General features: G+C 55.5%; 2 protein-coding genes across 2 annotated transcripts; one reads left to right on the top strand and one right to left on the bottom strand.

Moving 5' to 3' along the window:
- Window positions 1-86: 86 nt before the first annotated feature.
- CHPF (chondroitin polymerizing factor) lies at window positions 87-4154 on the bottom strand. The gene is made up of 4 exons (XM_043994407.1): window positions 3491-4154; window positions 2200-2773; window positions 1897-2079; window positions 87-1802 (listed from the first exon to the last, which is right to left on the bottom strand). The coding sequence occupies exons 1-4, from the start codon at window positions 3790-3792 to the stop codon at window positions 543-545; spliced, it is 2319 nt and encodes a 772-aa protein (XP_043850342.1). The 5' UTR covers window positions 3793-4154; the 3' UTR covers window positions 87-542.
- A 336-nt stretch (window positions 4155-4490) lies between these two features.
- On the top strand, window positions 4491-12364 carry TMEM198 (transmembrane protein 198). Its single transcript, XM_043994409.1, has 5 exons — window positions 4491-4626; window positions 5323-5533; window positions 9361-9936; window positions 10953-11155; window positions 11521-12364. Exons 2-5 carry the CDS (start codon window positions 5368-5370, stop codon window positions 11656-11658), a joined length of 1083 nt encoding a protein of 360 aa, XP_043850344.1. The 5' UTR covers window positions 4491-4626; window positions 5323-5367; the 3' UTR covers window positions 11659-12364.
- The last annotated feature ends 18 nt before the right edge of the window (window positions 12365-12382 follow it).

The raw sequence follows: 12382 nt of genomic DNA, 5'->3' as shown, positions 1-12382 counted from the left end.
TCTGGCTGGAGATGAAAGTGGAATATAGAGCCTGGTTGGAGAGGGGGTCCCTGGGGAAAGGAGGAATAATAATCCGAACGCAAGTCTACAAGTTCAGCTGGTTTATTAAAGACAATCAGCTTCATCAGGGACCGGTGGGGTTTGAGGTGCTGGGTAGTCCTCTTGACCACCCGTGAGACTCTATTTGTGCCGAGAGTGACTCCATCCAGACTCTCATCTACAGCTCCCCACTCCCCCTTTGCTGGGCCCCCCATGGGGGGGAGGGGTGCTGGCGTCAAGCAGACTTTTCTGCATAAATATTTAAAGGGCCATGGCCCAAATACTGGGAGCCGTGAGGGTCAGGTGAGATGGGAGGGCTCCAGCCTCTCTCCCAAGTACCCAGATCAGAGAACACCCTCCTGCCCGGAAACCTCCGCTGCTTGCTGCCGGCTCTTTTCCAAAGCCTCAGAGCTAGGCCCCCAGGCCTGGAGGCAGAAGAAGGGGAGGGGGTGGGGTCTTCTGTGCTTCCGGTGGACTCGGGAGCCGGAGCGGCTCTAGCCAAGTCAGGTGCTATTGCCTTGCTCTTGTTCAAAGAGCAGCATGGCTAGCTGAGATCGGGAGCCCAGGCCCTGCAGGACACTCCGGCGGCAGTGGCGATAGAGGTTCTCACTGAGTTGAGCCCCGCAGGGCTGGTGTCGGTAAGGCTGCAGCAGGGCAGGCTCCACAGCCCGCAGCACATGCAGGCCGGAGAACTTCAGGAAGAGTTCATATAGATCTAGGCCCTCTACAAGCTCCTCTTCCTGCTCCCAGGCCTTTGCGAGCTGCCTTCGGGCCGCCACATAGTCAGAGTTGTAGAAGCAGGCTTCGCTGGCCATGTGGCGGTCAAAGTGACCCGTGTCCCGGCCCAGCTCAGGGGGCCCCGGGCCCTGTGGGGGGGCCACGGCTGGATGGAAGGCTTGGAAGTGCATGGGGAAGAAGGCCTGCCAGCCCGCGATTGCATGCATCCGGCAGCGGTTCAGGAAATCAGAAGTGAGGACCGTGGCCGGCCCGGCCAGCAGGAAGAGCGTGTCCAGCGGGTGCTTCTTGGAAAGCAGGTCGAGCAGGCGGAGGGTGGATGGGGCGGCTGTCTGCACACTGAGCCAGGGCACCTGGGAGCCGGGGTAGCGTTGTTCCAGCTCCGCCACGCGGCTCTTTACCGATGCAAAGATGTCGGCGTGGGTCACGTCCTGAGCTTGCTGCGGCTCATAGAGCAGGAGCAGGGTCAATGCCACGGCAGTATCCCCCGGCTGCAGGGCAGCAGCAGCGAAGGCCTCCAGGAAGTGAGGTGCCAAGTCAAGATCCGCTGCTGCCAGTGGCAGCAGCACGGTGAGGCGCGATGCCTCGGTCACGTAGGGCACCGGCAGGATTTCCACCCGGCTCAGGGGCCTCAAGAGCTGGACTCGGCGGGTGAGGTGCTGGCGGGCCCCCTCTGCGGTTAGTGCCTCCAACTCCAAGTCCAGCGTGTACTCCATGCCCCGGGTGGGGTCAAAGCGGCGGTAGCCGTTGAGCAGCTGTTGCTTGCGAAGCTGCAGAGCTGGGTGGTAGCGGCGGTTTAGCTCTTCGACGGCAGCGCCCAGCACGTCGGCCACGTCATCTCGGTCAGCTCCTCGCAGAGGGCAGCTGGGAGACCCATCTGCGCAGGAGAAAGCATGCTGCTCCGTAAAGTAGTCCCAGTTCAGCACCTCGAATCGAGAGGATGGACGGAATGGAGCTGGGATGCCTAAAGGCCAGGCTGCCTCCTGTTCCCCATCCACAGAGAGCCGGCTTGTGTTCTGGATTTCCAGCTGAGTGAGGAAAGATGAGGGTGTCAGGCGGGTTGCCACAATCCCTCCCTCCTCCCCCCGACTCTCAAGCCGTAGCCTCTGGGCCCTCCCTCACCTGCAGCTCTTGGATCTCCTGGTAGGTGCGCTCCAGTTCAGCTCGTGTGAAAGCCTTGTGCAGCTTGTACATGTGCACGGGGTCCCGTACAGGGTGGGCAGTCAGGGCACTCTGGAAGTGGGGATCCCCCTCCTGCACCGCCTCCCCTGCACCGCCCAGTTCCAGGTAGTTATAGTGCACGCCCTGGGGCCGGGGAAAGGGGAAGGAGTAAGGGGGACCATTTCTCTCACTCTATCCCCAGCCTTGGCTCTCCATGCTCCGCCCCGCCCCCCTTCCTGAAGACCCTCCTACCCAACTCCCCACCTGGTGCTCGCCTGTACAGCTGACCCCGGTGGCATCAAGGATACAGCGGCCCAGCCATTCATCAGGCCGAGAGCTGACAATGTCATTTCGGCAGCTCTCCAAGTGTGGCTGTAGTTGCTGCAGGAGCATGCGGGATAACAGTATCCCGAAGCCACTGTGGCAGTATCGACCTGGAGTGGATTCTCCCCCGATGAAGTCTTCAGGCCGACCCAGGTAGAGATGGGAAGCTGTGGCCAGGCTGAGGTGGCCAGTCAGCCGGGCTAGCCTGTGGGCCTCTGTATAGGTGGTATCCGGCACCAAGAAGAACCAGTCAAAATCTTCCCCATACTTCTCCAAGAGGTGCCGAAGGGCCAGGTGCAGCTGCCCAATAGGCCGCTCCTCTCCCAGTGCCATCACCGCCATGCCGGGGGGTTCCCTGCGGCTCTTCGTGCCAGTCAGGAACACCACCTGCTCCAGCCAATGTCCAAGTGTTCGGTTCACTGCCACGCCCAGCGAGGGCAGGGTATCCTGGGAGGTGAGCACAGCCACCAGCAGCCTCTGCCGGATGCCTAGCTCTGTGCTGATGTATCGGGTCCTAGGGGAGAGAAGGTGTGATTATGACAACTCCCAATCCTGACCTGTGATTTCCTTGGTGGATGGAACTCCTCATGTGGGAACTCCTTCCACCAAGGCAACTCCACTGTAGCTTGTAGTCTTAGCCCCTGTAGCTAATGTGCTATAGAGCTGTGCCTGAGGCACCGGGAGGTGAAGGATGAGTCAGAAGTAGGATCTGAACGTGTCTTCCTGACTCCGAGGCTGCCCTTCATGCACTATGCCAGGCTGACTCTCAGTACTGCTATCTCTGCTTTACAAAGGTTCAGAGAGGTTGTGACTTGCCTGGTATCATCCAGTTCCCAAGTTTCCGAGCTGTACCTCTAACCAGACTAACCTGGGAATGAGATAACTCCAGGGCCGGGAGGAGGTCCTCTCGGGCCCACGGAAAGGAAGGAAGGTCACTTCTGGCAGCAGGGACAGGATGGCGCTCACCTCCCCGCAGGGCCCCACCATTCCTCCGGGATGCAGGGCCATAGGAAGTCATTGGGGACTAAAGACTTCCTGGCCCAGGCCGGCCCCTTCCTGCCCAGGCTGGATCCAACCCCCGCAGTCCCCTCCGCGGCTCGCTCTCCAGTCTCCGCTGTCCTGGGCTGGTCCCCGAGGCTGGGCTGTTTTTGTTGGGAGGTGGGGGTGGTTGCTGGCTTGTGTTGGGGCTGGGGCGGGGGGCGGGGTGGGCGGAGGAAGAGGTGTCCCCTACCTGACTGCTTTCTTGGTGATCTGGCTAGAGTGCGTGGGGCGGTAGGGCACCACGCGGGGTTCCCAGCTCTCCGTGTCCTCTGGCCGCTCGCGATCGGGGCTGGTCTGCACCGAGTTGGGCCGGCGGGCTGCGTTGGTGTAACCGCGGAGGGGTAGGTCGGGGTCCCCGGGGCGGGGAGGACCGGGGCCGCAGGGCTCCTCCACCCAGGTGACGCTGAGCAGGCTCAGGGTAAAGCCCAGAGAGATGCCCACGGCCACGGGCCCCGCGGGCCGCAGCACCGACAGCAACAGCGAAGCCCGCATGGCCCCGGCCGGGGAGACCCACTCAGCTCCCACTCAGCCCCAGCCCGACCCGGTCCCCAGCCCCAGGTAGGTGTGTGCCCCGCTGGGGAGGGGTCGCGCTCAGCGGGGGTTACCCCACCAGGGGGCTCGAGGCTGGGGGTGCTCCGTGGGGGGCGGGAGCAGGAGCAGGGGCGCGGGGCTGGGGGCGGGCCCGGGGCTGGGGAGCAGGGAGGCGGGAGCGCCGAAACCGCCCGATCCTCCTCGGTGGGCCAGAGCTCGCGTCTCGCCGTCTCGATCCGTCTCGACTCCTATTCGCTCTGAGCCGAACCTCGGGGTCGCAGGCAGGTCCAGCTTCTCCCGAACCGGCCGCAGTCGCCGCCGCCGTCCGACGTGTCACTGGACCGGCCCCGCCTTGGGGGTGGAGCGAAGCGCTCCCGCTCCGGCGGGGGGCGGGCAGCGGGGCGGGACAGAAGATCGCCGACCCCCGCCCCCTCCTCCTCCCGGAAGTGCCCCCTCTTCTGTGCTCTGGGGCCGGCCCCTGCCAAGTCCGTCCCCTCCCCCGGAGCGGACTGTGCGTGCGGGGTGGTGACGTCAGGAGCAGCCCTCCTCCGCCTGGGTGGTGCTCTCGGAGTGACGTCAGGAGCAGAGACCGGAGCTGTCCATCAGCACCAAGAGGCCTCAGGCGGGCTGCTGGGCATGGGGCCGTGGCGCCGGGCCTGCCTGAGCCCGAGCTGGAGCTGGAGCTGGAGCTGGAGCTGCAGCCCGAGCCCACGGGAACCACGGGAGCCACGGGAGCCACGGGGCCTGAACGGGACCCAAGCAAGGAGCCGGCGGAGCAGCGGCAGCGCCGTGCAGGTAGGTACCAGCCCTTCCGCCCCTGCCCCTCCACAATGCACTGTTTTCTCTACCTGGCGTCCTTACCAACCCGCTCTCCGAGGCCCCTCTCCCGGGTCCGGAACTCCCGGCCCTGCCTCGACCCACCTACTCCTCCTCCACCTCCCCAGCCTTAGGCCCCTCCGCCCCCGCCCCTAGGCTCCTTGTTCCCCAGCCTTCCTACTTCCCACTTTTATTTCAGCCCCCGGTCCTCTTTATCTACAGCCAGACCCTCAAGCCTCAATCCCTTGAATCTCCTACCACTCCTTACTTTCTATCCCTCTCACCCTTCACCCATCTCTCTTGGTCCCCCTGTTTCTAGTCCCTCCAGCCCAGGGCTTCCTTCTCCCTTCGTCTCTCTCTCTCTCTCTCTCTCTCTCTCTCTCTCTCTCTCTCTCTCTCTCTCTCTCTCTCTCTCTCTCTCCCTGGCCCTTTCAGGCACTAGTGGGTTTCTATCCCCTCTGCCCTATTCCTGAGGTTATAAAGGCCCTGCAGCTGGAGAACTTGGGTGCCTCTCCTTTGGTCCTAAGCGGTAGGCTTAAGTGCCTTCTATTGTATTTGAGACTGTCCCACCGAGTCCTTTTAGGAAGCCTTTCCAGTCTTTCCTCTCCAGCTCCCAACCCTGGCTTCCATCCTGGTGACATTAGACTTCTGTATCTCCCGTTCCCTCTCTGCCAGGCTGCCCCGGGTGGGTGACCCCACACCTCTTCCCTCCTTGGCACCATGTCCGGCACTGTGGAGACACTACGGTTCCAGCTGCTGCCCCCTGAACCAGATGAACCTCTCTGGGGCATTCCCTGTGAGCAACCCCTGGAGCGGAGGTACCAGGCGCTGCCCTCCCTCGTCTGCACTATGTGCTGCCTCTTCGGTGTTGTCTACTGCTTCTTTGGTGAGGCCTGGTCCCCTGGGGACCCTCCACCCAGATCCCCTTTCTTAGGCTCCCAAAGACCCTTCTGTAAACCATCATCTTAATCCCTCTCATTCCTTTCCTCAAACTCCTTTCCAGGACACCGCCTTTCAACCCTCCCCGCCACCCCCCCCCCCTCTAGCTATTCCCTGATGTATAGTATAGTATAGTGCTGGAAAGAGAGGGACCGTGGGGATTTTGATGGTTGGGTTCAGAGGTAGAGCAGGATACAGGGTTGGTGAAATCTCTCTACATCTTCTAGTTAGGACTAGAAGAGTACCTGAATCTGGGAAGCCAAGACCAAGGCTGCTTCTTGTGTATGCCGCCTCCTCCTTCCCTTCTGTGAATCTATCCCTTTTATAGACTCTGTGACTGAACCGCTTGTGATGGAGTTGTAATGAAGCTGTAAGATGTTCCCCAAGCTAGGGGTGTATTTTTTGTGTATGTGGGGTTTTTTTTCTGTTGTTTTTTTTTTTTGCAGGACAATGAGGGTTAAGTGACTTGCCCAGGGTCACACAGCTAGTTAAGTGCCAAGTGTCTGAGGCTGGATTTGAACTCAGGGAGTCCTGAATCCACGGCTGGTGCTTTATCCACTGTGCCATCTAGGTGCCCCCTAGGGGTGTATTTATTATTTTGGACAGGTTGTTGCTTCTAAGGTAACTGGGCAAATTATAGATGACCTAGGAGTTCACTTAGATGGAAATCCAGCCTATCCCCGCTCTTCTTCCATTTTCCCTGACCCCCAATTCTAGATATTTCTACCCCTCACTTTTAATGGTGCATATTTGCATCCCAAATTGTCTACTAAGTGCCTCAATGTCACCTGCTTCCAGGTGACACATGACACCTCACTAGAGTGTTACCTTGACTACCTACTTAAACTTTCTGGGCCTCAGTTTCCTCATCTGTAAGATGAGTAGGTTGGATTAGATGACCTCTAAGGTAGTTTCCAGCTCCAAGTTTGACCCCTTTTATCTTTGGCTCCCTGTGTCCTTTAAACTCTGACCAGATCTCCTCATCCAGATCTCCTCTCCCTACCCCAAGTCCCTAAACCCCAATGTTTCCTGGGTTGTAATCTCTTTCTTGATTCTTACTCTCTGCTCACTTCATCAGTGGACCCTGACCTACCTCTTAGATTTTGCTGAATTCAGTCAGCTTCCAGGACTGTCAACTTCTTTGGATCAGTACAGGGTACCTTTGCTCTTGGACTTAGGGCTTTTGTTTTTCATTACTTTCTAAATTTACTGGATTCCTGAACTACAACTCAAGGCACCATGCTTCCTTAGCCTTCCTGGTTCCCAATCCTGCCTAACTCCTTAGGTCCTGAGAGTTGAAACCTTAATAAATATTTCTCCCTTCTTTTGCAATTAAAATAATAACTTGGGTGTCCAGCTCTGGCATCTGCTTTCTTTCCTTTCTAACCCATGTTGGCAGAGACAGCAAGAGTCAATTTCTAGATTTATTTAAAGGTAAGTGAGTATAGCAAATTAAGAATACACTTTGTTGTTCTTCAGTCGTTTTTCAGTCACGTCCAACTGGACGGGAAAACCCATTTGGGGTTTTCTTGGCAAAGACAATGGAATGTTTTGTTGTTTCCTCCTCCAGCTTATTTTACAGAAGAGGAAACTGAGGCAAACAGGGTTAAGTGACTTGCCCCGTCACACAGCTAGTAAGTGTCTGAGGCTAGATTTGAACTCATCTTCCTGACTCCAGGTTCAGTTTTCTATCCAATGCTCTGCACCAAGGATATACTAGAGTAAGGTAATTAGAATTGTAAATTAAAAAACAAAACTCAAAACTATTCAGTCCTAACCTGGGTGGTAAGCTATTCTACCTATCCACGGTTTCCCAGGGCTAGCTTGATATGTAATTCCATCTCTAGAGTGTCTGGCTTCCTTATTATCTCTTCTGCCCAAAAGAATAACATTTTATGCCAACAGAACCCCTTCCACTGACTTAGAATTCATCTACCTGGGTGGACTTTCAGGGTCCCAAATTTTTTACTGTGTAATCATTTATCTCCCTTCTGCCAAATATAAAACATAGGAATATAGATTTAGAGCCGGAAGAGGTCTTAGAGATTCACTCTCCTCTTTTCTTTCCTCCCCAATTAAAAAATATAGAAACTGAAGGCCAGAGAAGTAAAGCCAAAAGTAGCAGAGTTAAAATTTGAATCCAGATTCTCTCTCTCTCTCTCTCTCTCTCTCTCTCTCTCTTTGTGGGCAATGAGGGTTAAGTGACTTGCCCAGGGTCACACAGCTAGTAAGCATCAGCGTCAAGTGTTTGAGGCCAGATTTTTAATTCAGGGCCTCCTGAATCCAGGGTCAGTGCTTTATCCACTACGCCACCTAGCTGCCCCTCCAGATTCTCTTACTGGAAATCCAGCCCTCTTTCCATAGCTCCACAATGCCCATAAAGAACTAACATAAACATTTTTTCCCCATCACCTCAAAAAATAGAACATATCATCACTCCAGACACACCCTTAGGGCTCCCCAACCTGGCCTTCATTTTATGTATCCTCATTACCCCTTGGTCTGATCCCCATTTCTACAAAATCCCCAGGGCCCTCATTTTTTTTCTGGCCCCCAGGGTCCCAACTGAAGCCTCTATAACTTTTCTCATTGACCAACTTATCTCCATCTCTTTGAGTCTTCCATGAACCCCATGCCTCTGATTCCCTGGACCACTCTCTGATGTTCTATAACCATATGACCCTCTCTCTTGGGCCCTTTATGAGATCTCTTCTGACCTCTTGTAAACTCTTGTCTATCAAATTTGCCATTACCCCATCTCTCAGATCCTCCTCCGTCCATATTCCCAACACTTCCCCCATGCCTAAGGAAATGGCCTTCATTTCTCTGGATCCCATTACATGACCTCCGGGTTTCTAACCTTTACATAACCTCATCTCTCATGGCTTCTCCGTGTGAAGAAATGCCCCTAATGTTAGTGGATTCAACCTTAATAATGAGGCAGATTGATGTTGTTGGGAAGGATGAGAGGAGGCACTGCCTTTGGTAGTGAAAGAACCTGGGAAAGGGGTTGAAGGGAGGCCAGGAAGGAAGTGGGACCCTGTGGAGAAAGAAGGCCATGACCTAAGGCTCATTAGCCCAGGAGGCTCTCTCTGCTAGCCTATTATGACTAGGTTAGGGGAACTTTAGGATAAAATTACTATGCTCTGTAGCTTGACAGTTACTCTGTGGTTAGGTTTTATTTTTCCCCCTTCCTCCTTATAATAAAAACCTTTGTTAAAAAATCCAACCTCTGCTTTGGGAGCATAAAAGGGGAAGGAAGGCAGAGGTTCATATTTAGGTCAGGGGAATTTGGAGCAACTGAGGTATTTTGGAAGCCAGAGAAGGACCGATGACTGATAGTCCACATTAGTAGCTCAGGAATCAAGGGCAAGGGATGAACTGGAAAGCGAAGAAAACTTCAGGACCCAGTTATGGCTGAGAAAGACTGTACTTTTTGCCTAAATATCCTATCCCACTGAGCATCTCCATGAGCCCCTCAGATTTCCTGACTCTCCCTCCTCGTCACTTTAATCTCTTAGGCTCTCTCTGACCTCCATCTCTCCAATCCTATTACCCTCATTTCTCTGACCCCACAGTCCCTTTTCCTGATATCCCACTAGCCTCTCCTTCTGACCTGTCATCTCTTTGACCCTGTTTTGACCTTCACTCTCTGACCTCCCTTTCTCATCTCTATATCCCCTGTCTCTTCTCCTTTATGACCCTCATCTTTCTGACCTGCTCCATGACCTTGGTCTTAGCTCCTTCTCAGCCTCCCGCCCATGTTCCCTACAGGTTATCGCTGCTTCAAGGCTGTGCTTTTTCTCACGGGACTCCTGTTCGGTTCAGTGGTCATCTTCCTGCTCTGCTACCGAGAGCGGGTGCTGGAGACGCAGCTGAACGCTGGGGCAAGTGCGGGCATTGCCCTGGGCATTGGCCTGCTGTGCGGGCTGGTGGCCATGCTGGTGCGCAGCGTGGGGCTCTTCCTGGTTGGGCTGCTGCTCGGGCTGCTGCTGGGGGCAGCTGCCCTGATGGGTTCTGGCCCCTTCTACCAGCCGGGCTCGGTGTGGGGGCCCCTGGGGCTGTTGCTGGGAGGGGGCTTGCTGTTCGCGTTGCTCACGCTGCGCTGGCCTCGCCCCTTCACCACTCTAGCCACTGCCGTAGCCGGGGCTGCCCTCATTGCCGCTGCCGCCGACTACTTTGCAGAACTGTTGCTGTTGGGCCGCTACGCTGCGGAGAGGCTCCGGGCTGCTCCGGTACCTCCACTTTGCTGGCGGAGCTGGGCCCTGCTAGCCATCTGGCCTCTGCTCAGCCTGATGGGCGTCTTGGTACAGTGGAGAGTCACAGCTGAGGGGGACTCACACACGGAGGGTGAGATGTTGTGCTGGGGGGTGGCAGCTACTGGGAGTGGGAGAGAGGTGCTGGAGGTAGGGTGAGAAAAAGGCTGGACAAATTTATGGCAGGGATGAACAGTTTAGGAGTGGGGTGGTTGTAGGGGGACCTGTACATTAAGGGTTGGTGCATAGCATAGAATCATAGATTTAGAGGCAGAAGGAACCTTAGAGGTCTTGTGGTTAAACTCTCTAAGGAGGTAAACTGAGGCCCAAAGAAGGAAAATGCTTGTCTAAGGTCACACAGGTAGTAAGTGAGATAGTTGAGATTCAAGCTCAGGCTCTTTGACATTAAATCCAGTGGCATCCATTATAGACTATGGTGTGTGGGGGAGGCCTAGGGTCCATTGTTGGGAGGTGGGTTCTCACCAAATTGGAGAGAGGGGAGATAGAGAACTTGAGAAGGACCCAGGAGGATTGGGGTGGGGTGCAGGGACCCCCAAAAAGGGTAGGAGAGGGGTGGTCGATAAGGGAAATTAAGGTTATATTTGTATATTGGGGTTAAATATGGAGGGATCATGGGGGAGGGGATGGGGGTAAGTAGAGATGAAGGAAAGCAGAACACTTCCTCACTCAAGGGTGAGAAACACTAAGGGATGGAGTAAACCAGGGAATGAGTGACCTAGCGGGGATGTGTGCTCCTAATGACCCTTTCAAGGGTGAGAGACAGAAATGGTGCTTTCCATATGCTTTCTTACTGACAACCATCTGGGGGTAGGTAAAGTGAGTATTCTCATTTTGCAGATGAGGTTAATTCATTTGTCCAAGGTCACGCAGCTAGAACTAGAATCCAGGTGTCGACATGACAAGTCCAATGCACCCTCCATTACACCAATGGGAAGATGAATTGGGGAGCACATTGGGGGTAAAAAAGTCAGGCTAAAGGGTAGATTTCTGGAGCTTGGAGCGCATGACTTAGGAAGCAATGAAGTTCAGGTGTGAAGAGGAGCCTGGATACCCTGTGGTCACTTTCCCCTTCACCTCCTCCTCTCTCAGTGGTGATTAGCCGGCAGCAGCGACGGGTACAGTTGATGCGAATTCGGCAGCGTGAGGAGCGGAAGGAGAAGCGAAGGAGGAAGAGACCCCCTCGGGCTCCTTCTCGGGGCTCCCGGCCCCCACCAAAACCTGGCCCTCCTGACTCTGGCTATAGGCGAAGGCCTGTGCCCGTCAAACGTTTCAATGGAGATGTGCTCTCCCCTGTGAGTACCCCTGGTCTAGTTGTCCCTGCTTGTCTGGGCTTTGGTTAGTGAGGGTGGTGGTCAGGACTGTGGCATCTAGGTTTAGGGTGATCCTAGAGTCTGGTCACCAGAAAGATCTGCCATTTTGTTCACTGACACTGGGGGGCATGGCTTCAGAGAGGAGGTTTCTAAGTCAGGGAACCTCCTTGTTCAGGGTCTTAAGACCTTAGATCTGGAGAGTAGAGAGGATGTGGGGTCTTGGGCTTGTGGATTTTAGGAGTGGCGTGTCATAGGAGTGGGAGTTTGGGGAAATAGATCATGGATGGGGAGGTCTCCACAGTGTGGATTTGGGAGTGAATATCTGATCTGTCATTTCTTTTACCTAGAGCTACATTCAGAGTTTTCGGGACCGGCAGACAGGGAGTTCTCTGAGCAGTTTTGTGGCACCCCCAGTAGACCTGGATTATGAATGTGGTTCCACAGTGCCGTTGACAGCTGGCTCAGGACCCCCTGTTCGAGTATAGCTAACCTCCGTCTGGTCAGAGGATACCCTGAGACTTGACTCTGGATACAGACACTGACTCTGCCAGTTGGGGGTGTGGGTGGGGGGTTAGCTTTGTCCTTGTTCCATGGACTGGGCCAGAACCAGGACTTCCTTCCCTTCCCGAGGGCTGGCCCTGACCAGAGCTCCCTTGGGGATCTAAGATCCATCAGCCTGAGGGTAACCTACAATGACCCATCCCTCAGGGGCTACAGAGAGTGCACTTGGCCGGTATGAGCCCCCAAAGGAAAAGGATCTGCCTTTGGGGCTGAACTCAGGAGTCGTGTGTTTGTATGTTGGGTGGGTGGGTGGGTGGAGGGGACACATCAGCCCCCTTGCCTTAGATCTCTGGTGTATAGGGCTTCCTTCCCCTGGGACACAGCTTTCTCTCTCTCAATGTTTTTGGTCCCAAGGGCCATCCCCCTGCATGCCTATGTTGGTGGGGAAGGCCCACCCTGTCATCTTATCCCCAACCCATTGGCTGGGGCTGCTTTCTGCACAGGCTCTTCATTCAGGCTGCATCCCTTTCATCTGGGGGCAGGGGGCACTGCAATGGCCTTTGCCCCTGTGTCCCCCACCCCTCCTCATCCTCTGCTAGATGCCAGCTTCAGTGGTGTTTGGTGGAAGGTGGGGAGGGGTCTTTGGAATTGCCCAGGGTGGAGTGGAGGGAGGGAATGGGGGAGGGTATGGGGGTGGAGAGACTGGGT

This window comes from Dromiciops gliroides, chromosome 3, assembly GCF_019393635.1.
Source record: "Dromiciops gliroides isolate mDroGli1 chromosome 3, mDroGli1.pri, whole genome shotgun sequence".
Taxonomy (NCBI): Eukaryota; Metazoa; Chordata; class Mammalia; order Microbiotheria; family Microbiotheriidae; genus Dromiciops; species Dromiciops gliroides.
The sequence above is the reverse complement of the archived record's forward strand: the minus strand, read 5'-3'. Positions and strand labels throughout refer to the sequence as shown.

Excerpts from the sequence above, each read along its gene's own strand:
- CHPF (XM_043994407.1), bottom strand. The coding sequence starts at position 3,792 with ATGCGGGCTTCGCTGTTGCTGTCGGTGCTGCGGCCCGCGGGGCCCGTG. Across the intron at positions 2,774-3,490 it reads ATCACCAAGAAAGCAGTCAG|GACCCGATACATCAGCACAG; the intron begins GTAGGGGACACC and ends TCTCTCCCCTAG. Across the intron at positions 1,803-1,896 it reads AGGAGATCCAAGAGCTGCAG|CTGGAAATCCAGAACACAAG; the intron begins GTGAGGGAGGGC and ends TTCCTCACTCAG.
- TMEM198 (XM_043994409.1), top strand. The coding sequence starts at position 5,368 with ATGTCCGGCACTGTGGAGACACTACGGTTCCAGCTGCTGCCCCCTGAA. Across the intron at positions 9,937-10,952 it reads GGGGGACTCACACACGGAGG|TGGTGATTAGCCGGCAGCAG; the intron begins GTGAGATGTTGT and ends CTCCTCTCTCAG. Across the intron at positions 11,156-11,520 it reads ATGGAGATGTGCTCTCCCCT|AGCTACATTCAGAGTTTTCG; the intron begins GTGAGTACCCCT and ends TCTTTTACCTAG.